Source organism: Chaetodon trifascialis, chromosome 7 (assembly GCF_039877785.1).
Source record: "Chaetodon trifascialis isolate fChaTrf1 chromosome 7, fChaTrf1.hap1, whole genome shotgun sequence".
NCBI lineage: Eukaryota > Metazoa > Chordata > Actinopteri > Chaetodontiformes > Chaetodontidae > Chaetodon > Chaetodon trifascialis.
Window position 1 is genome coordinate 17,936,933 of NC_092062.1, and position 27,690 is coordinate 17,964,622.

Genomic DNA, 27,690 nt, shown 5'->3' on the forward strand with positions numbered 1-27,690 from the left:
TCTAAACTGTCGGGTCAGAAATACACACACACACACACACACACACACACACACACACACACACACACACACACACACACACACACACACACACACACACACACACACACACACACACACACACACACACACACACACACACACACATAATCTCTTTAATCAGAATTTGCTCCCTCAGGCCAGTCCTCCAGCAACAGGAGTCAAAATCCCACATGTAATAGTTGATGATGCTGTTTTTCTCTTTCCCTACTTTTGGCACTTCAAGTATATGTTGATGCTAAAACTTTAGTTCTTCAATGTAGATTTTTACTAGATAGAGTATAGAGTATAGTATAATAGAGTATTTGACACTGTGGCATTTCTATTTTTACTTCAGTGAAAGATCTGAGTACTTCTTCCACCACTGAGAGTGAGCCTGTGAGTGTATAGTTGTCCTACTGTTGTAGCAGACATAAAAGTGGACTGAGGGACACAGGTGAAGCCTGTGTTCTTGCTGTCCCCATAGCCCGAAAAGTAGCTTTAATTCAGTAACAAGTTTTGAGTTTCATTGGGGATTAACAAGCTAACTGCTCTCTGCTCACTGTGGACCACTCCTGTTATAAGCTAAAGCTAAGCTAGTGACTCGGTTGGTGTACTGGCGGAATAAAACAGACTTTGTCAGACATTAAATCATCAATGTTAAATTGATGGACAATAGGACGACATAATGAGTAACAGACTGGAACAGTGGATATAACTTTATTCTGTACTCTTTGTGGATTTGCACACTGCTTCACATTGGGAGTACTGCTTTCAAACTGTCTGTGGGGCACAATCGCCATGTAAAGTTGTGTTTGTTAGAAAGTTAATCATATTTTCCTCTAGTGGGAATGGACCAATACAATTTATTTGATTGACATCGGTTCCAATGCTGACCTTATTAAGGAGACCATGTATGGGCGAGCAATCCACATGAAATACTTTTCTGTTCTGCTCCATTCATTTGCTGCAGTGAGCTTATTTTAATGCGTTAAGCACTCAAATCACAATATGGTAAAAATGGAACGGATGTTGATGCATTATGGTTACAAAATCTCATAAACCATGTAGCAAAATATAACTTAAAATGCACAAAAAAGAAGACAGTGTACACTGAGAGTTAAGACACTTACACTTCTGTGCAGTGAGGCAGTGTTATCGATATATATATCGTATTGATTTTATATTTGGGAAAAGAGGTGACTACTGCCATATTCTGTATTGGCAGATGCCCTCTGCCAATACAGGATATGTTCTCAAAATTGGAACAGTGCATCCCTAATTCTTTGCTTCTTAGAGTCTTAGCCCTCCCTCTCTTTTGTACACCTCCTTACTTCTCTTCATTACAGCTGTGACCAGCTGAGAACCAACACATAGAATGCAGAATAGCAGCCAAAAAGCTGAGTCCTCATCATCCCACCCTACTCTTGCCTCTATCAATGTCCCAACAGAACACTCCCTGTCATTAATCCAAAAACTCTGTCTCCTCTCCCACACAGGCCTCTTTCCATTCAGTCTGGGTCGACGTAATTCCTTTTACAAGTCCAAAAAAACAGTGACAGAGGCAGACTGAAAAATGCAGAGGTGGGTAGGAGCTCATGGGCGGACTAATTATGAAATCTCTGCTAACAAGCACAAGTTCCCTTTCAGCAAGCAGACATCACTTAACACACACCATGTGGCTGACAGTATGCATGTCTGCACCCACATAACACCTTGCAAGCTAAAGTTGGCATGCTAAAGCTTGAGGCCTCTGAGGCTTCAAAGCAAAACTGGTGCCAAACAAGGTTGTGGAGCTTTGAAATGACCCTTGCTCTGGACAATTTAGAGGGTATTGTGGGCTGAGCTAAAACTAACAGTCAAATCAGTCCTTCACAATTCCCCAAACTGAGTGCAAACACACTGTGACCAACCAGCCATGGTGAAGCATTAAACCTAACTGCTCTCTCCAGTGCCAGAGAAAGACACAGAGAAGAGAAACGGGAAGAAAGGTCTTCTTTTTTAAAAGCTGGGTGATAGCTTACTATGTGCATGAGGTGTGTGTGTGTTTGTTTGTGTGTGTGTGTGTGTGTGTGTGTGTGTGTGTGTGTGTGTGTGTGTGTGTGTGTGTGTGTTTGATTCCTAGCCAGGGATTCTCCATGTGTTATGTGACTCTGTTTGTAGCGTATGTTGTAACAGAGGGAGTCCAAAGATGACATGTTGGGTCTCATCAACAACAAGTAGTGCTGTGCCAATCCTGGACCAACTGTGCACCCCCCCCCCCCCCCCCCAGCTCTCCCTTCGACCTCCTACCCTGTCAAACACCTCACATCTCTAGTGGTGTGGGAAAGGAAGGCCTTGAGGGGCCTGCAGCACTTCATGCACGCACAAACACCAAAACCATGCTAAATAGGGACTAGAGGAAAGGCAAGAAAAGATGACAACAAAAGTGTCACAGGCAAATGTAGCTGTAGCTCACCATTTCTGACAGCTTTCCAGGGGAAGCCCAGAGAGGAAAAAACAGGAATGCCAAGAATAGAGCAGGGAGAAAATAGGTAAGAAGCAGCTGCTTCAACCTCCTTGGACACGCCACTATGTCACACTTAACATGGATGAAACGGCTCACACAACAGCTGGCTTTGCTTTCCATAATAAGCATGTGCTCTGGGAGCTGGGGGCTTGTCACTTTCTAGATATAATGTATGTACTCACAGAGGGAAGCAGGGTATGAAGAGGAAGAAACAGGGACCAAGGGACAAAGGAAAAGACAGAAAAGGACAGATGAAAGGAGAGTCGCAAGGAAAGAGAGATCTGCTTCCTGTTTACAGAGAGCACAGAACACAAGAAATGGCACAGCAGGCTGCTAGACCACCGTTAGCATGCATGACAGTGACGACAATACACGCACACACACACTCACAAGCTACCTTCCTGTGTCCTGGGTGATTACATGGAACAGATTTAGCCCAAAACTTTCACATCAATCTCTGTGTGTCACGGTGACATCTGGAGGCTTGTGATTTGTTCTCGGTTCCATATCTCCCTGCTGTCTCTGCTCTGGCCAGCAGCCGTGCTAACAGGATAAGGCTTACAGTTAGTGTGTGCATGCCCCCAGCTGTGTGCTCAAACGCTCCAGGCAACATTCCCAATCCAGGACAGACTTCCTAGCAATTCTACGCAGCTTGTGATCTCCTCTTCTTGTGGCGTTGTGGGAAAGTGTGGGTTTAACACATTTTCTGCACAACAGAAGCTGGGTTTTAGCTGTATACAGTGTGATAACATTAATGATCCTAAACTTTGTTTTCCATTTAGCAGAGTTAGTGCTTTTACTGTAACAGCTGCAGTAGACCCGCAGTTAGGATGACATGATATATGTGCAGCAGGCATCTGGAGACCCCATATAATAAAACTGGCAAGTCTTTCGAAGCACTCCAAGTGTGTACAATATCTACAGCATCAGCTCTTCAACAAAAAGCAAAGCTGTTGTTCTCTCACAGGAAAGAATTACATTTTTGATCTCACTGTTCAAGCAGTGCCAATGAAAGCCTCTTACCAACAAATAAGACATCATCTATTAGTTGCTGACTTTGGCATTGGGCAGCATCAAATAACCTATCCGGCTGTTTGCACTCCCAGTCCTCATTAATCTTGCTATTTAACACTACTAGTTCACAGCTCAAGTGGTTTGATCTATGAGACCACATTTCAAAAAATGGACACTCAATACCCCATTGGCTGCTGCAAAATACACAATCAATCACTGGACAAAGTTCTAAATATACACATACAACTCCACGCACGCATCCACGCACGCACTTCCTACCCAAGCTAGCACTATCAATATTTCATTTAAGCAGCACCGTCATGTGTTCAATATCCCATACCCCACCCCCACCACCACCGCACACATGCACGCACACACACACACACACACACACACACACACACACACACACACACACACACACACACACACACACACACACACACACACACACACACACACACACACACACACCTAGTGACACTACATAACCTCCAATAAGCTTTGAGTTCCAAATGTTCAGCAATAAATTTGGCTTAATGACTGCAGGTAAAATCCACTATATGAGCCGCTGGCATGACTAATTTGGTGTCCTCTTTCCAACCTAGCCTTATTAAGAAGTCACATTGATGTACATCTCTATTTCTAACACTATGCCTCTGTGGACCCTATTTTAATAAGGCGAGTTCCACACACACTGTCTATCTAAGCACAGCTAAATTATATAACAGCCATACACTGTTTTTCAGGGTATGTGAAAATGCACAGCTAATGCACAAATACAAAAAAAAATCACAAAAAATCAATTCTCAAGTGCATGTCTGTTCCTGCTTTACTTTGCATTTTTTAAAACATATTTTTAGCCAGGCTGGTCCCCCTACAGTAAGAGCGGAGGCACTATCCTGCTGCTGTCTCTCTCTGCAGAGCTGCAGCCACACTGACCCACATCCCAGCCTCTGGCAGATTACACTGCAGTACATACGACACACACACACACACACACACACACACACACACACACACACACACACACACACACACACACACACACACACACACAAACACACAAACACACAAACACACAAACACACATAGCCCTAAGATACATGAGCACAGCACGTCTGACATTTGTGGCTCTAGAAATGCAATTTCTGATGGCTTAGCATACACAGCCAAGCGCACACACACGCAGAAAAACAATGGTCTTGTTGTTCTACAGTCCATCAGCCAGGAGTAACTGTTGATATGGCTATCAGTGTGACCGGGCCACAACAACTCCACTCAAAGAGTCCTCAGACATACACACACACAGACCCACACATGCACACAGAAACCCAGGGTAGCGGCCTGGTAGCAGATAAGAGTTAGGGATGGATGGCTGTGTGTATGCAGGCCCAGGGGGGAGTGCTGTACCTTGGTCTGGGTGAGCCTGGGGCAGATAGCTCGCTCTGTCACACAACCAAGACAGAGCACAGAGCTGCAACAGCAGGGGTCTGTCCTTTCTGCCCCTTCTCTACTTCTCTTCCCTACAGATCTATCGGTTACAGACGCAAACATTTCTATTTGTGATAGACATATTGCCACGGTCACATTTGCAACATTTAATGATCTAAACGAGTGCAGTCACACATTTGTCAGCCTGGTCACCAGAGGTCAACTGACAGTGGATTTTTTGAAGGCAGATATAATTTGAGGAAGAAAAAGCCAATTAAATAGGCTGATACTGCGAACCCCTGTGGGGGAATAAAAACACTTTCAAGTCAGAAATGAACAATCTTTGACTTTATTAAAAACTGGATTACTGTTGAACTGAACATCTAAATTCTAATGACCACGCTTGCTAGTGTAAAATCAGATTTCCTTTTGTGAAGATTAATTGAGTAAATTACCTTATTTTTCCCAGGCGTATTGAGCGAATAAGTACAATTTTATTAATTCTAACTACTAGACATATACTCTTTTTAATCAGAATTTGCTCCCTCCAGCCAGTCCTCCAGCAACAAGAGTCAAAATCCCATATCTTATAGTTGACTTCAAGCATATTGTGATGCTAAAACTTGCTATTCTAAAATCTTCAATGTAGGATTTTTACTGGTAAGAGAGTATTCTACACTGTGGTATTGTTATTTTTACTTCATTGAAAGATCTGAGGACTTCTTCCACCACTGAGATTGACAGAGTGAGACTGTCAGTGTATAGTTGTCCTACTGTTGTAGTGGACATTAAAGTGGACCGAGGGACACAGGTGAAGCCTGTGTTTTTGCTGTCCCCACGGCCTGAAAAGTAGTTTTAACTCAGTAACAATCAACTTTATAGTGAACACTAAGAGTAACTGGCAGAGATTGGAGTTTCATTGGGGTTTAACGAGCTACCTGCTCTCATATAAAAATACAATATTGCCATAAAATAGCCCTGCTCAGTGATATGCAACACTGTCCAAAATGACCTAATACACCCAGATATATGATCCATGGTATTTTTGGTAAATTTATGATGCCTCATAGTACATATTATCACATGTTCCACCTCTGATGACATGATATTGACATGAGTATGTTGTGAAAACATCAACTTTTCACTGAGATCCATCACAAACTGTACCAAACTAACATACCAAGTGTACTGAGAATACATCAGTTTACCATAACAAGAAAATGTACTTTTGTGTGCACTCATTGGTCATCCACCTCTTATCTGTCAGGGTTCTGCTGTAGGACTCTCAGAGTCTCTGCCTCTTCCACCACCCAGACTAGGTATGTGACAAAAATCTGCTTCATCCATCAGTTGATTATGGATTTGTCTTAAAAACCTTATTAATACTAATCAGGCTGACTTTACCCACAGCAAGGTCCCTCTTCATGTAACTATGCATTGCTTTCAGTAGTGAAGGTCTTCATGTAAAAGCACTGGGCACAGAGAAAATTAAAAACTGTCATCCAGGTAGAAGCAGAGTTCTCTTTTTTGGAGAACAGTGAGAAATGAGTCGTAAATCCCTATAAATCCACTCTGGGCTTACTTGATTAAGCTGCTGTTTGGATACGGCGGCACAGCTGATCAGTGTTTAGTAATGTCTCCTCACAGCAAGGCGTCCAAGGTTTGAACCCTACTACTACTCTACCACTAGGGCTGACTGGTGGAAACAGGCATAATACAGTGGCAAGTAGTACTCCTGCCTTTGTCCTTGACCAAGGCACTGGCTCCACAACTGGAATCTATCCCCCGTGCACTGCACCGTGGCTGCCTACTGCTCCTAAACAACACAGTTTGGGAAAATGCAGAGGACAAATATCCCCAGAGAGATCAATAAAGTGTAACTCCTATGACATTCAAGTCTTACAAAACAAACAGGCTATAAGCTTAACAGAGAGGTGATTATACAATAAGCTCAGAGTGTCAAACAAATCTAAAAGGCACACAAACAATTACCATCATTCTTGACCAGCGTGAAGAGAGACATCTGTGTTTCAGTGTGTGTCACACAATTGTTTCAACACGAGTCAGCAAAAAATTGGACATATTCCACTTCCTCCTATGGCGGGTGTGGGGAGGGGGGCGGGCAAGGAGCAGGGCTGTCGCCATGGAAACTATGTCTTTTCCTGTCGGGTCATATCTCAGACTGAAACAGATGCTATGAGCAACATACAGACGCATGAACAGCATACTCCTGCAAAGAAGGAGAATTGTTGGAGCTAAGCTGAACACAGTGTTAAGGGTTACTCAATGCTACCAGGCTGAGCTGTTGCAGTTCATATTATTTTACTCTTTTCAGGTATTCAAGGTGCCTCTTAAAGCTTTGCACCAAGCACACGCTACGCTTATGAAGTCAACAATGTCATAGGATGATTAGAAGCACTGAGTAAAAGGCAACTGCACTCAAAAATCATCCCAAGTTGCAGATCCAACTGGATTTTGTTCAAGCTAAAACAGTTGCATTGACATTTCCAGCTATAAAAGGACTGTGGAAAAATAGACTTGAATATTATCCTGATGACACAACTGAAAGTAGAGTTCAACACTGACAAACTTACATTCATTATATTCATGTCCTAAAAACTGACTCATCTCACAGGGCCCCCAGCCACTGTATTCCAGCTGCCTCTCCTCTTTTTGAGGTGTATCACTGATCTACGATTACTGGTCGAACACAAATTGGGTTTAGTAGTTCTTAAACCTGCAGTAACCGATTTTTTTGGCTGCTTGGGGAAAGCTGAGAACCTAATACTAACATAACACCTTTTTTAATTGATAAGGCAAACTTGTTAGGAAACAGTTTTCAGTTTACACATCCAACAGATATCACATTAGCATTTATTGAGTCCAGTATTCACACTCCTTTGGCTAATTTTATGTCTCTCTGTTTTTATAGCCATTTTTATAGCCATTTTACAATGATGATGTGAGATAAAAAAAAGCAAAGTGGCATCCCATAAAGCCGAAAAATTATATCAACGAAGTGATAAAGCTCTGTAGAGCTGGACAGTGAGTCGTCTGATAATTCACTATGGGTTCATCCCTAAGAGCGACACATTTCACTGTACACATCCAACGATCCAATGACATGTGAAAAATACTTAATACAGTTGCTTTGAATGGTTTTAGAAAAAGAAATGCATGACAAATGCTACAGATATATACAATGACAACTATAAGCATGTTTCAGTATCTTGTGAAGAACTCATTTTTCATTTGCTGGAATGCGAATCACTTGCAAGTTGAGCCTTGCTTCTTAAAAATATTTATGTATTCCAATCCACAATCATCCATCACAGATTTGAGTTCTTCCCAGAAAGTTCTTCCACAAAGCTATTTATTGTGAGTGGTCGCACAGTCAACACTGTGGAGTAGAGGCTGTGTAAATAATAAATACAGAACAGTATTTGCTACTGACCACTTGAAACCACCGAGGCACACCTGGACAGTGGTGGCTGAAAGTGGGTACAGACTGTGGCCACAAGACCTCTTTATTGTTAGAAAAGTGCTTTCCGACATTATCCGACAGTCTGAAAATCACTTCATTTGGAGCAGCAGCTTTTATTTGTACGGGATGGAAGTTATGTGTGATCTCTGCCTTATTGAGCTATAATTCAGTCTTTTACTATGCTTATATTACTGTCTACTTATTACCTCATGATGTCATCCCAAATCAACAATGCAGGCACACAGGCAACCAAACTGACAACAGATAGACCATTCATTCCTCATCAGAAGAACCAACGCAGAAAACAAGAGACTGCAGCGAGGAGATGAAATAAACCTCTGCTGAATACTGGGCTAAATCCTATTTCCTTATCATTAAGCCAGCAGAAACAGTGTGTCCATCCAGCTGAGACACACTGACTGTGACAGGCTCTGAATCATCTGTAGAGGCTCCATATGCAGTCTAAACATACTGCACCATAGCTGAGGCTTGCCACTTTTTCTGCCTTCACAGCTTTGCAGCATTTCAGTTTACAGCAAAGAAGTTAATGAAGAGTCTAAGTAGAGTGAGCAAGGCGGGGATGGACTTATCTCAATGAATGACAAACAGCAAAGATCACAGTTTTCACACTCTGCGTCATGTATCTGCACATGAACAGACACCAATAATGTCCACGAACAATGCATGCACATATACTGAAGTACACACAAGACACAAACAAGGTTTACGTGTTTGTGTTGGCCTTTAGTTGGTTCCAGCCTCAGGAGAGAGCAGGGAGCTGGCAAGATTCCCTGGTGGCACTGGCTGACCCACTTCTATGCAACTCTATCCCTAATGTGACCCGCTGGAAAGCCAGAGGACACAAACACATAGACAAACACGCACACATATGCACATGCACGTGTGCGCAGAGACACACACATGCACACATCTGAATTGCCTGCCTACAACCCCTAGAGGACAGAGAAAAAAAAACTACTAAATGCTGCTGATGGTTATCTCTCTCTCTCTCTCTCTCTCTCTCTCTCTCTCTCTTCCTCTCATCCCTTTCCATTTTCTCTTTCTCTCACTTTGTCTGAAGATCAACCATTTAAGTCTCTGCTATCTGATCTAGCTAAACTAGCTATCAACATCCGGAGTGAGTCTCTGTAAGGTCTACACTAAATCTAGGCTGCCCACATTTTGTTTCACACTTAACTATGTCTTCATGAATAAAAAGGTTAAAAATGCCCCTGAAATACATGGTCATGCTACACATAAAATAGCTAGATCTGTGTGAAGTGAATCTGCTTTTTGCTGCACTGCCACATTGCCAAAACCAATTGATGCAAAGTGTGGAGATAAGTCTGTCTGATGTGTGCTGTGATCAGACATTATTAAAAACAAAGCCCACCTTAGAGAAGAAGTAATCACATGTCTTAGAGACAGCTGGTGTTTGTGCAATGTTTTCTTGTGTGAGGAGCATTTGATTAAAAAGACAACTTTGAAGTAAACAAAGTCAAACTGACATTTCGCCAGCTAGAATAGATAACGCAAGAGGTGTCGCTACACATGCTCTAGTCTCTCGATGACAACATGCATGCATATCAATGAATTTAAATGTTAATTTTGAGGTCACAGCTTTTGGTTGTATTTTGGTCTGCAAGAAACATGGCTGATCAATCTGTCAACTGTTTTTTTTGAGTAGTCAATGATTTTTTTTATCTGGAAAATGAGTGATAATAGTGAAAATTGCTTGAGCACAAGGTGGTGTCTCCAAATCGCTCTGGCCAGCAGCACAAAACTCATTTGCAAGAGATGAGAGAAAACAGATAATTGCTTAAAATTCCACACACTGGAGAAACTGCTACCAGAAATTCCCATTTTTGCCTGATAAATAACTAAAACAATTAACAGTTTCTCAACTTTGCGCAACTGATTCAGCACTTATTGCATTTTAAACCACTTCTCATGCTCTCATCACTCATGCCTGTCTTAAGTCTAGAGCAGTATCAACTCGGCTCAGTTTGACAACAGAAGAGTGGAACAACAGTAAGTTAAACTCACAGATATTTACTGTGAGTTGCAGCTAAAAATACTAACCAGCCATACTGCTCTGCTGCTAATGTCAGGTCTCAGTGGTTGTGCAGGCAAAGGTTTGATGTTTCACTGTCTATTTATGTAAGCAATGACAACGACACCAACGAAACCAAAGTGACCTAAGTTTTGGGGGACACGCAGGCTTGTGCGCGCTCCTCTTGCATGCTGTGTACTAAGTGTGTGTACATGCATGTGTCTGTTTATGTGTATTTGTGTGTGCATGTGTGTCTGATCCGGCCATAGTCTGGAAGAAGGAACAATGGCATTCCTGTGCTCTGAGCTCCAGGTGGCTGTGGAAACCCAATCCCAAACCAAGCCTTGCTGGCACACACAGTGCCGGGAACGCCGAATGCTGCTGCCTCCCTCCGGAGACGCGGGCCAGAATAGAGCTATTGTTCCAGACCGGCTCGGAGCAATAAATGCACCACAGCCACTCTCTATGACAAACACACAGTCACAAATGCCAATACACATTATGAGACCGGATATCAGAGATTTTCACTTTCGACTTTGACAGGAAAACAAAGGTCTACTCACTTCTGACCTTGGTTAAAAACATGAAAAAGGTAAAACATCTTAGTTGCATTAGTGCACATGCTTTTTAATTTGGAGTTTTGTAATGACTAAACGAATTACATTCCATGCATGCTATTACCATCATTATTACCTCCTGTGTTACCAATGCACAGTAAAAACACACAATCTATTATTTACACATACCCTCTATATGACCTGAAACCACAGTGACGTACCTACAGCAAACACACATTTTTATTTTTATACATGTTGAGAGCTGTCATTAATGTCATTCACTTAGACACAGAACTGACCACTCACTAAAATTATGTGCCAAAGATGGGCCAAAACATTGACAATTTGCAAAAATTTCAAATCAGGCCCAGCAAATACAGTAAAAGCGGACCACATTCCCACATTTGCAAAAGCAGGCACATCTGCCGACGCCTGAAAACACAGTCAACACACACGGGGCAGGAAACGCATCATGCCGACTCCACAGCCTTGAAATGAGGAACATGATTCATTTCCTTTCAAAGCTGGACAGTCATGTCTTAACACAGGGCTAGGTTCAGATATTAAGCTGAGGCAAGGTCCTGAACATGACACACATAACCCAGGTCAGGAAACACACGTTTCTGGGAACTTGCAAGTCACATAATGTATCTATTTCTAGGCAGCAACCATGAAATTTTACAATATTGACCTACATGGTGAAGTCGGTGCTTTTTTTATGTAGTTAATCTTTACCACACATCTGTTCAAAACACGATCAAAGCTATCAGCTCATGTTCAGGTACCTTGGGACCAATGCTACAGGTAGTGCAAAGGTACAGCAACTTCCCTCCAGCATAACAGAATATTTCCCTCCTGCACAGGTCTCTCACACACATACACTGGAGCATAAATAATGCATGCTTCTCGTTTCTCTCCCTTTAAGGAACATGACAGATTAATTTAATTGGTTCCCTGTCAATCCTACATCTTCATCTGTTTTGCTCTGCAACTGCAGACTCTTGCAGGATTGATAGCGAATCCATTTTCTTATCTCTTGAGATAATTACAGATTTGTTAATGCGCTCTCTCATGCACACTCTCTTCTTTCACTCACTCACTCACTCACTCACTCAATGAGTCTATCTTTCGCACATACACACACTCACACAGGTCAGGCCCCACGTGTTTCAACCAACCAAAACCCTATAAAAGGTCTGTTAGTGATTGAATTACATGAAATGTAATTAGCCACTGTCTTACAGAGGAGGAGGGCTCTCGAAGTCTGCAGTCCAACATGGAAGGAAAGAGGTTCGATTTGGCTACTGGTTATTTTCCTACAATATGTGTCAAGATAAACTCAATCACCTGAACTCCATCAGGACACAAGAGACACAACAAACAAACAAACCGACCAGGGGTTAAATTCCGGTGTTGAGAGATCGTATTTCCAGGCTGCGATGCAACACTGAAGCTCTGAAATGATCACAGATAAATGAGGAAACGTCCACCAGGAAGAGTACATGCACAACCCAGGCACCTTTACGCTCCACTTTAAGAATGAACTGCTTTGTCTATATGAATATTATCGAGGTTGTTGAAGCAGCTCAGCTGATATCTGTCTCAAGTCATTTGAATAAACCGTTAGGAAAACTCACTGCAGTCAAATGCGGCAAGAGCGAGATCATGTTAACCTGGTAGAGGTCCATTCACGATACAATGACAATCAAGTTACCTTAAAATGGCTAAAAGTATTCACGAGAATTATTCATATTACCATCGACAAAACAGAAATGATTTCATTGGACGTATTTCAGTGGTTTTGGAAAAGCGACTGTCGGTTAATTATCTGTGAAGTAAAGTAACATTTTGTGTGTTTAACGGTGAATCGCATCACATCCCCGTTGCTTGGCTGCCTCTGTCAACAAGGACCTCTCTGCCATAGCGCCAGCCTGCTGCTACTAGATAACGTTAGTGGTTCCCTGCCCAGAAACAAGCCAGCGGTTGACAGTGTGGCTGGAAATGACAAACACAGCTGTAAGGCGGTGTTTTAAACGTAAATGTTCGCTTACCTTGAGTGACGAGGCACCTCAATCCACGGCGGTGGCGCAAGAGACCGCAGGCTAGCTGCGAGGCTGAAAACTGACGCCGATACGGTACAAAGTAACACAGCTAAGTTAGCGGGCTAGCTAGCTTAGCGAGCTAACGATGGGGAGAGTGTGGTCCCCTCTGTGTCGTCGAGACAAACCACAGTTACCTCGACCAAGCCGGGACGAGGCGTTTCTCGCGTTGAACGCGGCTACAGGAGCTCCGTCCAGTGTCAAAAGGCGGTATCAAAGGAGACATCCATTTGAAAAGACCGTGAATGTGATAACGGTTCAGTCGGCAGTGCAGCTATGCGGTGTGGTCTCCCTCTCCGGGCGGACGCGCTGCTTCTGCCCGAGTCTGTGTGACTGAGAGAGAGAGGGAGAGGGAGAGGGGGAAAGAGAGAGAGAGAGAGAGAGAGAGAGAGAGAGAGAGAGAGAGAGAGAGAGAGAGAGAGAGAGAGAGAGGAGCTTGGCTGCTGATGTGCACAGCATCACTGCTCATCCCTCCCTTCACTACCTCAACCCGGAAGAAATACTATAACTGATCCCATCGTCTTACATAGTTTAAAAATGGACCGTCCGTAATTATGGACCTGCTGTACTCTTCAACTATCATTGTCTGTGACATTGGCTAGACAAACTTGGACTCAACAACAAATGCATTAACTCATGCAGTGCTTGGTTTACTAAAATCTATTTGACAGAAAAGCTATACAAAATGAGAATGATATAGCCTGACTAACAGAACAGTGCTAGTAATTTGCACAGATCATGTCAATGACAGGAGGGGGAGTAAGTACTCAGATCTTGTACTAAAGTAAAAGTACCACAGAGTAGAGATACTCTGTTGCAAGTAAAAGTGCATTTGCATTTTTACTTTAGTAAAAGTACAATACTCATTATGCCAAATGGCATATTTCAGAACAGTTTACATCACTGGATTATAATAATTGATGCTTTAATGTGTTCAGCACTTTAATGTTGAAGCTGATAAACGTGGTTTAAGTGCTTATCTGTTATGTATCTTGTGAGTCTCCTCTCTGGGATTAATAAAGTTTTAACTTAATCTACATGATTAAAGCATCATTTATTTGTTGATTATATTTGTGTTGATGAAATGTGCAAGCAACATAACTAAAGTTGTCAAATAGATGCAGTGGAGTAAAAAGTACAATATCTGCCTCTGAATTGTTGTGAGGAAGCAGTATAAAGTAGCAGAAAATGGAAATACTCAAGTAAAGTACAAGCACATCAGTGTGTACTCTAGTACTGTATTTGGATAAATATACTTAGTTACATTCTACCACTGCCAGCAACCAAGTCAGAACTTAAAAGTCAAACAGTGCCAGTCAGACAGTATTTGTATTATGGATGCGAAACACACATTGGAAATCACCAGAGGTTAAATCTTGCAGTTTATCTTGTTTGAAGTAAAGACTGAACGTCTTAAACTGCAGCCATATGGCCCTCAGGGAAGCTGCTGCTTCCCATTTACAAGACAGGAATGTCAACTGTCTGTTCTACAACTTTCATTCTTTTACATGAGAAAAACTGAGTCATGAAATAATTTAAGACAAATCATTCATTCTTCATTCTAAAAAACAAAACAAAACACACGCACACATTCAAACCAAACAATAGTAAAACCTTTGGAATATTTCACCGCCTGCACAAACACGGGATATGAAAAGTGTCTCGTGTATCCGACGTCCTTGTGATATTTCTTCCATCCTCAGTGATTCATCCATCTATTTCAGGAACTTACTGCATTAATCAAAGCTGCTTCATGTTGCCAAAGTCTTATTAGGTCATTAGGTGATACCATCTTGATAGGAAGCTTCATATCTGAATTAATTGGAAACTTCAGCACTGACTGACAGGAAGATGCACACATGTTCCTGGAAGCATTTTTCAGATTCTATGACATACAACCATGTGTTGGAATATGAACACATAAACCACAAAGCACTGCTGGGAGGTCAGTATGAGAGGACATAACTTCCTTAACGTTTTTATGGGCCACTACTTGCAAACATACCATCAATCCAAAAAGACCTCAAATGCAGCTAAGGGCTTGTCATATACTGCTATATATTGTAGATAAAAATTGGACTGAAAAAGTAGAGAAAAGAGAGTAGAAAAGAAAATTGGCTCCTCTTTTCCACCACAACATAGAGGAGGAGTGTTTATGGCAAATGGGATACTCTCAGTTACAAGAAGCCATAAATAAGATGTCAACAGTATTGCTCGCTATTACCTGTTCCATCAGGGGAGTGTTTAAATGTCTTGACTGCAGGCATAACCTTTTTTTCGTCACAATTTATTACCAGAATACAAGAAGCACTTGGGAGTGCTCAGACTGTTGCTAGTGCCAGGCAGAGCTAGCCGCCTGACTCAGTGAGTTAATTTTCTTCAGCTGATACCGTTTTATTGAGCGCTCATTCGCAGGGATGGTAAATTCTGTTTCAGATTGGCATTACATTCCAGGGCGTAATTCTCTGAAAGATTCAAGGTGGCCATTAGAGGATGTGCAAGATGATGGCACTTTTTCATAGGTACACATGCAAATTGGCTTGTGTCAGCATCATTGCCGAACTCCTGTTGCACATAATGAAGTCAGTGAGGAGCTGTGTCTGATTCTTATGACTCAACGTTGGACCTGCACAGACAGAAAACACTCTGCCCAGACTTGATGAGATGGGAATCACAATACAGCTGCACTTCTAGGTCAGGTCATGCAGAATGTATTCAGGAAGAGAGACTCAGCTCAGTGAATGATTAAATATGTGATACACACAGGCTATTTGCATTCTCCCCGACAAGCTTGCCATCTTTTATTCGTTGTTATACATCTGCAAAAGAGTCTCACAACCTTGAGGTTTTGGGTTTTGGTTTTTTATGTCTAGTTATAATCTTTTATTTGGAAGAGAAAACCTAGTGTCAGCTGTTTTGAGGATGCAGCAAATCCACTCTAAAGCCGTGAAGGCTTTAATTTGACAAAACAATTCGATGTCTCTCATTCTTTAGAAATAAATATTGTCCACGTTCTTTGTACAGCATGTGCATACGTTAAAGAAGCAGGCTTCAGATTTAAACACACGAAAAGATGAGATCTCTCCTCTTGGCCTAAGCACCACTGCCGCACCACTGAGCAAGGCAGTAAACATCCCATAATTTATTAGAGGCTACCAGTTTCTTTAACTGTGATGTAAGGCTAAACTGAACAAGACCAGGCTTGCCCAGTTAGTTTTCAGCAGATTCTTTTGTTGTGTGCTAACACAGAACAGCACAGCTGAGAAGTTGAAAGCACACTTTTTTCATATAGGATCTGCCTACACACACACACACACACACACACACACACGCATGCATGCACACACGTGAGAGCTATCCATCCCCATTACAAACATTGACATATTTCCAGCACCAGTCAATGGCCTGCTGACACGGATCAATAGGTTTTGCTTCAGGCTGTGGCTTACATGTTAGGCTTGCATACCATCCAGAGTCACTAGAGCAGAAAACTCCACCAACACGCTTACATAATCTGATTTTAAACGACATCCCTAGCAGCATGTATTCATATGTATGTGTGTGTGAATTTGAAAATCAGCTTCACGGTGGAAATGATTTTTTTTTTTTAATGTTTTTTTTGTAGTGATAGGACAGTTTCAAGAGGATGGCATGCAGCTCAGAAGAACCTAAAACAGCTCCCCTTGTTTGACAGAAGAGCTCTTTGTGGCACTCAGGTGTGTTTAGACTGTCAGCTTTGGTGCAGCTGGTGCAAAATCTTTGACTTTGATGTCGCTGGTTCCAGCATGCACCTCCAGCCTGCTGTCTGCCTGATACAGTATTGTGGGAAAGGGGTGTGTGGGTCCAGTGCCCCACACTTACAGCTCAAAGTTTAACTTACCCCATAAAACATTCACATCTGTTTGCAATTGAGCTTGAACAGAGTCTCTAGATATACTTTATTCATGTAGGTGGCAGCAGCAGTGTGCCAGTACTGAAAAATGAATGAGAGATTCGGAAAGACCTTCCTCTCAATCACCATTTCCCCTGTGAGTGTGGTCCTCTTGTCTCTGTCAGACAGTACAAGGACAGCAAAGCAGCAGTAAGGCCTCTGTTTGTTTGTGTGTGTGTGTATCAAAAATGCACCCCCTCACATACAATATTACACAAGCATCTCTCAGCTCATCAAGGTCTCCCCAGCAGTTCAGGAGCACTGTGTTGAATTTGGATACAGGAGATCTTTGTGTTGTGGAGATGTCTGGATGCTGACAGCTCCCTCCCTGGTGGGCAAGCATAGACTGACGGATATGCTAGAGGCACTTTCCCCTCAAAGGTGTTTGTGCAAAACTCTGTGACTGAATGACAAGAGAATAACCATGTACCTCCCATAGCATGACATTCTGCTCTAATCAACCAGCAGATTACCGGAGGCCACCTCAGACTGCAGAGTTATGCTGACAGTTAAGCTTGTTTGATTTTACCCAAACTACTTTATACAAAGATCCCTGGAAGGGGAAGTTTTTCTCACTTTCACTCTTTGGCAGGTCAAAGGAAGTGTCTTTGGCCGCTGTTATAGTTACATTCAAATGGGACTTTAATAATCATCTGGCCATGCTTATGCATAGGCCAAATAGTCTGCTACTGCTGTAAAACCTGGGGGGTCCCAACCTGCAAGGTGTTACAGGGTGAATGTGACAGGCCACAAAATGATTCTTGGTACAGGAAACCAGAAAAATAATGTTTTTCTAAGGATTTTTTTATTCACTTTTTTGACATTACTCAAGTATTACATGGTTTTACCTCCTCGGGCCTCTTTTACTTTTAAATTCTGATGAAACAATCTAAGAAGTCAAGAGGAGAGACTTGTGGCTCACCACACGCTGACATATTCAACCTGTGAAGCATGGTATAAGCAGACTGTTTTTGTGTGACAGTCGGTCAAAAACATGAATGACATTAGCAGACAAGTCAAACTGGCTCTATGTAGCCAAGAACATTACAGCATTAAGACGGATGCTTCCTGCATTTGGCTTTTTAGTGTACAGTTTGTGGTGTTAGAGCAAAAAGTACAGAACCAATAATGTTATTGGACATTGTACATTGTTATTTACGACAACTGACCATTTCTTAATCACAAAGCAAGTCAACTCATCATTTGTCAAAGACGATCAAGCTGAAACGAAGTTGGCAGTGAGGAGACCAACAGGAAGTGGGATTTATCTCAGCATTATTCTCTCCAAATTGCCTATATTGCATATAGACAGTCATTATTGTACATGTGTGTTAGCTTTACACCAGATGCACTGCTTGCAGCTTTATCTGTTTATTTATCAGTTATTTTTCTACTGTGACTTCAACAACAAGGAAAGTATAGTGCAGATTATGTATCTTTAACTTGACAGAAATCTTTGCAGTGAGCAAAAGTTTATTGTCCACAGCCAAAAGACCAGTGTTGAATTGACTCCCACAGAGTTGATTTCAACACTTTTTCTAGGTTTTTACAGCTCCACAGTCTAGAGTTAAACACTTTTGAAACCGTTAAATATTTAACACATTTCCAGAGTTCCTTCTTTAAATCGCTAAACAGAGTTAAGTTAATGCTAAGACAAGTAACACTGCTGAGATGTCTTTTTTACATCCTTAGTGTTGGATTCACTCCCTGTAGTGTCAGGCCATCTACACTAAAAAGTGTTAAAATTTATTTTAAATTTGAATTCCATTAAAAAAAAGCCCAAAACTGTCATTTATTTATCCTTTTCAGTGAAAATTAAAACATTTTGAAAGAAGCTCTGACATACAAAGTTTCATCTAAAACAATGACAATGGTCATCAAAATTCTCTGTGAATAGCTTGTTTGTTAACAAAAAAATGTGACCTTCAACCAAAAGTACTGGTTTTTGTACTTGGGTCCAGGATAGTTGAACTATGTTGAACTCTTACATGTGAAATCAACAGCCGACTGCTGGCATACAGTTTCAGTCACAGAAAACAGGTCAACATCGTTTTAGACTCTCACTCACAGAGTGAAAGTGGCACTGGCTGGTGAAGCAGCCTGGCTCTTAAACCTCCCAATCCGGATGACTCCTTCATTTTCCCCACATCATGTTTTACGCTGTTGTCTGCAAGAACATGTAGAAGTTTAGCAACGCAGCATCAAAAGACAAATTAAACACAAAATGTGCTTTGAAAAGCTCATCAAATGCCCAGAGCTAGCGGTTTGCCTGGCATGGAATGAGATGCTTATCCATGGTGATGTAGAAGCTGTCGCTTTGGCTCTTCTGATGCCCCACAGCGAGGAGGTATGGCTGCCGACCTTGCTGATTGCGGAGATGCTCCTCCAGACTGCAGCATGACTGGTGCTGAGATAATGAACCAGAAAACCTGTATACTAGACTGATTTGAGCCACAGAGAAAAGTAAATCGTAGAAACAATTGTTCAAACATGCTTTGACTGCCTATTGCAAGATGGGAACACCTATTAAGACGTATTCATTCCATTTCATTCAATTTTAATTACCCTAATTTACAATTGCAGCTAGGAATGTGACATGAAAAAATAATAATCTTAATATTATAATTACCTTATGAAAGATTATGAGCCTCTAAACTGCATCACTTGCACTAACTTTTGGAGACTTCAGTCCACCTGGTGGTGGTGGAAGGAGACGTATCAGCAGCAGCAGGGATGCCATTTCTTGGTCGTAGCCTGAGGATGAACAGCCAGAAGAACAAACGAAGAACTCTTCAAATTAAAAACAAGGAGAGGTTATGAGATTTATCAGACTCTTCCATCCATTTTTGATTTTTGAGAGATACAGAAGAATAAAGAAAATGTTATGATTGTTACAGGTGCTCATACGTGCGAATTTTAATCATATGCATAATGATACATGAAACTAATGTAACTGTAAACTGCTTTAAAACAGAAAAAACTCACTTGTTGGCTCATCAACATCACGTCCTGGGGGACTTTTCTGCTGACTGCATCAAGCGACACAACTCTGGTGCTGACGTGTAAAAGTCTGTATCAGGAGGAGTGAGTTTGCTCAGATTGCCTCCGGCTTTCTCCACGCAGAACCTCCTATGAACACACGGTGGCAGCAGCACTGCACTGACAGAGTCAAGCGCTCAGCCTAGCACTCACTGTAATAATAGTATTGGTTTAAGTCACACTAGCTCTCTTGTTTTCCTATTTTTCTGTTTTTTATTCTACACTTGATTTTACTTACTCACACAACGTGTTTTAAATGGTGCTTTCGTGCTTAGAAGCTAAAATATACAAATAAAATGCAATATATATCTAACAGAATAAAATCTAATATAAACTATGCTAGTAATAGTAGTAGTAAAGTAAGAGTACCTCAAAAATGTACTTAAGTACAGTATTTGAGTAGTTTGACTTTACTTTCCACCACAGGTGTGCGTACGCGTGCGCGCGCGCGTCGCACGTTGACCAGCTTTTGAATTCTAGAATGTCTAATAGAATGTGACATATGGTTTGGAATCTCTGTGCATTCTTGTGGTTTTGATCTCTTTGTTCTCATTTATTGCCCGCACAGTAAACTTTTTCACACCGATTTAATTTCACAGCGGTCTCAACGCAAAAGTACAGCGCTCAAAACTATCAACAACGATATCAATAACGAAGGTACGTCCTTATTTCGACGTATATATATATATATATATATCACAGATTTATTGAAAACGCACTCCGTTAGCAGAGCAACACTACCTCTGAGTATTTTCCATTGTATATTATAGTCATGTATGTAATATGATAAATGCTAGCTTTGGGAAATGTATATTTGGACTGTGTTTGAAAAGCGTTTAATCTTATTATGTAAAGTATTGGAGACATCTTTCAGAAAGTGAAATCAAGTCATTAATCCGATATAATCCAAACCAAAAACAATTAGAAAAGTAACAGTTAAAAATGTGTGACACGCCTTATGTTAGAAAGTGACTGACCCTCTCACGCTCTCTTTATTCTTTTACAGTTAAGATGAGAAGAAGTGCTCGTTTGCAAATTACGGGCTACTACGACGGTGAGGGAAAACCCTCCATCTCTTATAAGGAGATCATGTACAGGTAAGCTAGAGTTACTGTGTGTTTGTGTGTGTGCCACAGTCATGTTCTGTGTGTACACACGCTGTGTATGCCTTTAATGCAATTATCTGTTCCTCATTATACATCTTCCAAGCTCTCACTCTTTTCTCATTTTCATTACATCCAGGGTTTTCAAAAGACGTAAGGGATGGTCCCAGGTCTATGAGAGAAAGCCCACCAGCAATGGTTACTGGGACGTAGACCACAACATCAACACTGACCACAACAGCAACAGCAAGTACAGATGCTCCACAGTGTTAAACCTAAAGATTTTTGCCATCATCATGCTGCTCTTGTATTTTGGTAAGTCATCTCTACTTTCTTGAAAAATCATATGTCGTACATGAGTTTGTGAGTTTTGAAGAGCGTCTTTCTTTTGAATGAGACATCCTTAAGTTTGTTTCTCTCAATCCCTCAGGACTTGGATACATGTGGAGCCAGCATCTGCATTCAGGACCCTCAGATTCTCCCACCACGCACAGCATCATTGATCAAGTATGTCCCGTTTAAGCAGCTTGTTTTTCATAGAAACTTCTTTTTATTCCTACTGTGTACCCTACAAACACAGTTACAGTTCAAAGACGTTCTCACCTACCTGTGAGACACACATTGATGTCAGCATGCTAATACGCCAAAGCTGTGAACATGTAACCTTAACTGAATCTTTTCTGAATTACAGGGCTTGAATGTGACACGTGAGGAAACGGCAAAGCAGTTGAAGGAGCTGCAGGATGAGCATCTCAAGTTAAGGAACAAGGTGAACAAGCTGCTTCTGGATGTTGACTCTTTGCCAAACTTTGCTCTGAGGTCACAAGGTAAGACATCTGAGTCATCCTTGTCATTGTCATCTGTCAGATTGTAATTCACAAAGATTTTTGTTTTGGGATTGCTTTTTCATTTTCCTTGTGTGTGTTTTTGTGCAGGAGCCAGGGTGTCATTGCAGCATTCTTCACCACCATACTACACTCAAGAAGCTACACTGAAATTTTTTGGGATACCTTTTCGACGACCACCTGAAAGCCCAGGGACTGTTATTGAGGTAGGTACTCGACACAAAACAGATGGCTGCATGGTATGGCTATATTATATTATAGTTGGGATAATTCATTGCTTTGTACAACCCAAACTTAAGTCTCCTTTTCACTCTTACCTCAGGGTCACTCACGTATGGTTCCAGGACGCTGCTGGGCCTTTCCGGGTAGACGGGGAAATTTGTCTATCGCCCTGTCCCACACAATTACCATTGGGCATGTTACACTTGGTCACATTGGAAAAAATGTGTCCCCAACTGGCACCATTTCCAGTGCCCCAAAAGAATTTTCAGTCTATGTAAGTAACAAGTGATTTTGTTAAGTCATCTTTTCTTCCATGAGAAAGCATATCACATGCATAGAGAACAAAAAGGTGTTCAATAAGATCTGTCTCTTTCTGTCTTACAGGGCATGAAAACTTTAGATGATGAAGGTACCCGACTTGGAACTTTTCTTTATGATCAGGATGGTGACTCCCTGCAGACTTTCGAACTGCCAGTAAGTAATACACCGTGCAGTTAAACACATGCACTTTTTTTTTTTTTACATCGCCCACAGCCCCCCCATCATTTTTTGCTGTCACTGTTCTTTTGGCCACCCAACTAACTCTCTCTACTCATTTCTCTGTTGTCTCAGGATCATGAAAGTGGTTTCTTCAGCTTTGTGAGGCTGCAAGTGGAGAGCAACTGGGGTCATCCGGACTACTCGTGTCTGTACAGCTTCAGGGTCCATGGCAAGCTGGCAGAGTGAAGATGAAGATGAAACAGGATGAAGGCCGCACAGAGGAATGAATAAATAAGGGCTGCATGGTGGAGCAGCAGGTAGTGCACATGCCTCACAGCAACAAAGTCGCCGGTTCGATTCCCGGGTCGGGCCTTTCTGTGTGAAGTTTGCATGTTCTTCCCGCGCATGCGTGGGTTCTCTCCGCTCCGGCTTCCTCGCACAGACCAAAAACATGCTCATTAGGTTAATTGGTGACTCTAAATTGCCCCTAGGTGTGAACATGAGCGTGAATGGTTGTTTGTATGTATATGTTGCCCTGCGATTGGCTGGTGACCGGTCCAGGGTGTACCCCACCTCCCGCCCATTGACAGCTGAGATAGGCTCCAGCCCCCCTGTGACCCCGAAAGGGATAAGTGGCATAGGAAATGGATGGATGGATGGATGGATGGATGGATGGATAAATAAATAAATAAATAAATAAATATGAATTCAATTATAATTAGACTGAGCCTTTGTAACTGTAGGTCTTCAAACCTTATTCTAACATACATGCTGGCTGATAAAAGGATTCTTGTACCGCACTAAGTAAAAATTTGTAGTACTTGTGTATTTCCATTTTCTGCTGCTTTATACTTCTAGTCCTCTATATTTCCTAGGGAAATGTACATTTTGTTGAATCACAATTGCAGCTTTGACAGCTTTAGTTACTTTACAGATTCATATTAACAATACGAACAAATCAATCAATAAATAATGAGGCATTACTGTAAGTTAACAAGCTACCCAGCAGATAAATGATAGAAGCAGTTAAACCACCGTTACCAGCTGCAACTTTAAACTGATGAATACATTAATGCGTCAATAATAATGAAGTCATACAAAAGGGTCCTTCTGTATATTGCTGGATAATTTAAGTATATTTAGGTGGAACTTTCGTATTTCCACTCAAATAAAATTTTTAGTGTGAAAGAGCACTTCTGCGCTGTTTTTTTTGATACTTTTACTTTACTAAAAGAAAGTCTTCCATTATTAGCAGCTGAACAACACAAAATAAATACATATATATCGTTTTTAGGTTTTACTACGAACACTCGAAAGTGTCTGTTTATAGCTGTTGTTACACAGTCTTAATTTAGTGAAATCACAACTAAAAAAAATAGTATTTAATGATTCCGTACGATGACATCGGCGGAAGTGAAACAATTCCACATCCGGGTCAAGCAATGTTTACGATCCGGATGGTGGACGGCTAATGCTAAGTATGTAGACAGAGAGCCTCAACGACATCGTATTACAACCACTTTGCTCACTACAAATGGCGTCTCAGATGCCCATAACCGTTAGGGCCCAGCCTGTGGCCGCCAGCGCTGCCTCTCTCCGGGGGAAAAAGCGTCCTGGTAGTCCGGCGGTGTGTGGAGCTCCGCAGGCTGCAGGCAGCAGCGGCAGCATCAGCAGCAGCAGCAGCAGCAGCAGCAAGAAGAAGAAAGGCCAGCTGGCAGGGACACCGGCAACACCGACACCGGTGATCTTCACTGTAACTTTTTCAACTAAATCTTTCAAGTTGTGAAATATTTTGCATGTCTTAACAGCTACACAGTCAGAGTCATGAAATTGTCAGTTTCTCTCTCTAAATTATGTAGTTAATTTCGTCTGTTTGTCATAAGGTTAAACTTTGTTCATACATGGCATCTGAACACACGAAATGAATTTTGAGATTGTTTTTGTCAGTTTTTGAAAATTGGTCTTCCCGGTCAGAAATGACCGGTCATTAAAAATGAATGGGTAAGATTGCATTTAGTGTATAACCTGTTTTTTTTTTTTATTACTAACGTTATTGAAGACATCAGCGTGTACAGTCCACAGAACAATACAGAGACAAGAGTGACACATTACAGAGAAGACAGACTAAGATACGAGGAAAAGAAATAGAAGGTGTAAATAAATAAATAAATAAATAAATAAATAAAAATAGTATGCAAGAGCATGTTTGTCCTGAGTCTGAAAGTTTCCTGTGGAAACCACATCTCTTTTCATCATTGTTTCCTAAACTTTCTCGTAGATCTTGCATATTAAGCTTTTTTAGAGGCCTGCCTCTGAATTCATTTCTGTGGCAGCACAATGGCTGAAGCTTCAGATAATATCTTTGACCATGACACTGATGAGGAGGGGAGAGGGGAGGAAAATGACAATGAGGATAGATTGTGAAGATTTTCTGTAATTATCTCTTTTTGCTTTTCATTTTTTCAAAAGGACCCAGAGAAACAGAATAAGATTTGTTTTTTGCTTGGGCTTGATTTTGTTCGCATGCTTTTGCTCTCTGCTATATAGAAGACAAAGTAGTTAAAGCAAAACGAAGACAACGGGAGGGTTACAATCAACCGGGGTTGCGGTTTGTTGTTCTTTCATCAGATCACAGCAGTGGAGTCGGTGGCTGAGGTCAAGGCGGCGGGGCCACCGGACAGCGGTCCAGCTGCCACCACAGAGTCCACAGCAAAGCCTCCACCATTCAAAGACCCCGCGTTTATGGTGAGGGTCTGTGCCCATCTGGGTTTCATGTTTATCTGCTTCTGTCGCTTTCTGCTCAGTTTCTGCCCCCCTCTCTTAATCTCTGCAGCATTCTGGGATTGGTGGAGCAGCGGCAGGTAAAAAGAACAGGACCTGGAAGAATCTCAAACAGATTCTGGCTCTGGAGCGGGCTTTACCCTGGAAGCTCAATGATCCCAACTGTAAGTTTGGTGTATGAAAAGATTTACCACATTTATTCTTATATGTTAGCTCTTACGCAGGGTACGTGGTGTAACGTTTGAGGAATAAATAGGCTTTGACAGTCTAACCTGTAATCTTACTCTTTGCTGTATGTCAAAACCACATAATATTACATTAAACGTATGACTGCAGTGATAAGTCAGCGTCACTTTTACAAGAAATGCTCTTAATGGTACACTTTTAATTAGTAGTTGCTGTGTTTGCAGACTACAACATTGACGCCCCTCCCTCCTTGAAGCCAACCAAGAAATACTCTGACATCTCTGGACTCCCTGTGAGAAATCACTTTGCTAAAAATCCCCATTGTTCAATAAGCAGAATTACTTCTAAGTCTTGTATGAAGCACACGCAGAATACACTCTCTTGTCTTTCCTCAGGCGAACTACACAGACCCACAGACAAAGCTACGCTTCACATCCTCTGAGGAGTTCTCCTACATCCGCCTCCTCCCCACTGATGTTGTTACTGGCTACCTGGCCCTTCGAAAGGCAACCTGCATCGTACCCTGACAGCTGAGCAAGGCTTGAAAGCTGAAGCAGGCTCAAACCAGGACTGAACTCATGTCAGTGTAGGAAGCTGCTGGGCCAGCCAGGAGACTGTGAGCGCAGGAAGCTCACTGACTCTGGAAGGACATTTGCACTGCTGTCTTTAAGAATACAGTTTGAGTCATAGTTGTTTACTGTGTGACAAAATAAATACAAAAATATGAATTTTCAGTTTTTTCTTTTTCAGAAGTCAGCAAGTTAAGTTGTTGTCTCCTTGATATTTTCTCATTAAATGTAAACCCTGGAGAAAGTCTGAGAGCTTGGCACAGACCCACTCCTGCTAAATTTTGGGGGGGGGGCATACTGATTATAGGCATTAATGCTATGGTGCTCCCTTGTGGCAGAACATCTGTCTCCAGTAAAGAAACATTGAAGGAGTTTGTCCATTTCAGATTGACTGTTGGTTGATGCACTTGAATTTATTTGGTGTTAAGTTTGATTTCAGTGTGTCTTTCATCTGAACTTTCTTATGTGCTTCTGGGTATAAACACATTTTCTTCAGTCTCTATTTTGCTTGTATTACAACCTTTAATCACACATGCACATCGACATAAAACAGAGACATCCACACCTGCAGCTCTACTTGGCTGTTTCCTGGATCTTTTGTTATATGCTGTAGCCTGCCTGAGTCACCAAACAGGCCTATTTCACATGTGCCATGTGTAAATGTAGAATTGGTTCCACGTGGTTTTGATTCCACAGCTGCATTTGATAAAAAAAAAAATTGGTCTTGGACTGGTAGAATGAGAATGTCTCATTAATCACACGTGGCAGGCATCCAGGGTGATTTCCATGTTATATTTTAAGCTGTTTTTCACAAACTTGATGAATGAGGATATAAGTGCATTTCTCATGTGAATGATTCTTATGTAACCAGCACAGTCACTGAGGATCAGCAGCTTGAATAAAAATAAAACCTGCAACCTCCACAAGTTCACCTCTCTGACCACCGAACTATGAGTCTTCACCTGTTGAGACAGGGAGACACTTGCCAGTATGAATAATAATTCTTCAGCTTCTACAGTTCTTTCTTGATGCTCTTTACACACAAAACTAGTCTTTGTTTGCAGTAAGTTAACTGTGTGCGTTACCAATAAAGACTAATGTGTTGGCATTGAAGGGTAAGGCTGGTGATTTTCTATATTTGTCTTATTACAAATAAAACAACAAATATCTTGAAGATTAAGACTGAAACCAACCACTGATTGACCCAGCTAACAAGTACTGCGCCTTACACTGCACAGTATTCCCCTCTGTGTCACAACATCCTAATGCTTCCCAAAATCTATTAAAAACACATCCATGACAGACTGTAGCACTGGGTGACATATTGCACAAATACAAACATGGTAGTATTTCTGCAAATGGTCGG

General features: G+C 41.6%; 2 protein-coding genes across 4 annotated transcripts in view; one reads left to right on the plus strand and one right to left on the minus strand.

Moving 5' to 3' along the window:
• The window catches only part of galnt1 (UDP-N-acetyl-alpha-D-galactosamine:polypeptide N-acetylgalactosaminyltransferase 1), a 41,394-nt gene extending 27,895 nt beyond the window's left edge, over positions 1–13,499 (minus strand). Inside the window, exon 1 of one of the 2 annotated variants that reach the window (XM_070966347.1) lies at positions 13,121–13,499. The gene's annotated coding sequence lies outside the window, so the exon portion shown is untranslated. The remainder of the gene's footprint in view (positions 1–13,120) is intronic. The other variant, XM_070966348.1, reaches the window with a different exon arrangement.
• A 10,699-nt stretch (positions 13,500–24,198) lies between these two features.
• Positions 24,199–27,435, plus strand: ino80c (INO80 complex subunit C). 2 transcript variants are annotated; one of them, XM_070966492.1, is made up of 5 exons: positions 24,199–24,541; positions 25,417–25,533; positions 25,622–25,733; positions 25,980–26,047; positions 26,151–27,435. In XM_070966492.1, the coding sequence occupies exons 1-5, from the start codon at positions 24,323–24,325 to the stop codon at positions 26,280–26,282; spliced, it is 648 nt and encodes a 215-aa protein (XP_070822593.1). In that variant the 5' UTR covers positions 24,199–24,322; the 3' UTR covers positions 26,283–27,435. The 2 variants fall into 2 exon arrangements, with proteins under 2 accessions (XP_070822593.1, XP_070822594.1); XM_070966493.1 differs by having other exon boundaries at positions 24,217–24,529.
• The last annotated feature ends 255 nt before the right edge of the window (positions 27,436–27,690 follow it).

Coding starts and splice junctions, on each gene's coding strand:
- ino80c (XM_070966492.1), top strand. CDS start 24,323: ATGGCGTCTCAGATGCCCATAACCGTTAGGGCCCAGCCTGTGGCCGCC. Junction 24,542..25,416: donor CGACACCGGTGATCTTCACT/GTAACTTTTTCA, acceptor TTCTTTCATCAG/ATCACAGCAGTGGAGTCGGT. Junction 25,734..25,979: donor GAAGCTCAATGATCCCAACT/GTAAGTTTGGTG, acceptor CTGTGTTTGCAG/ACTACAACATTGACGCCCCT.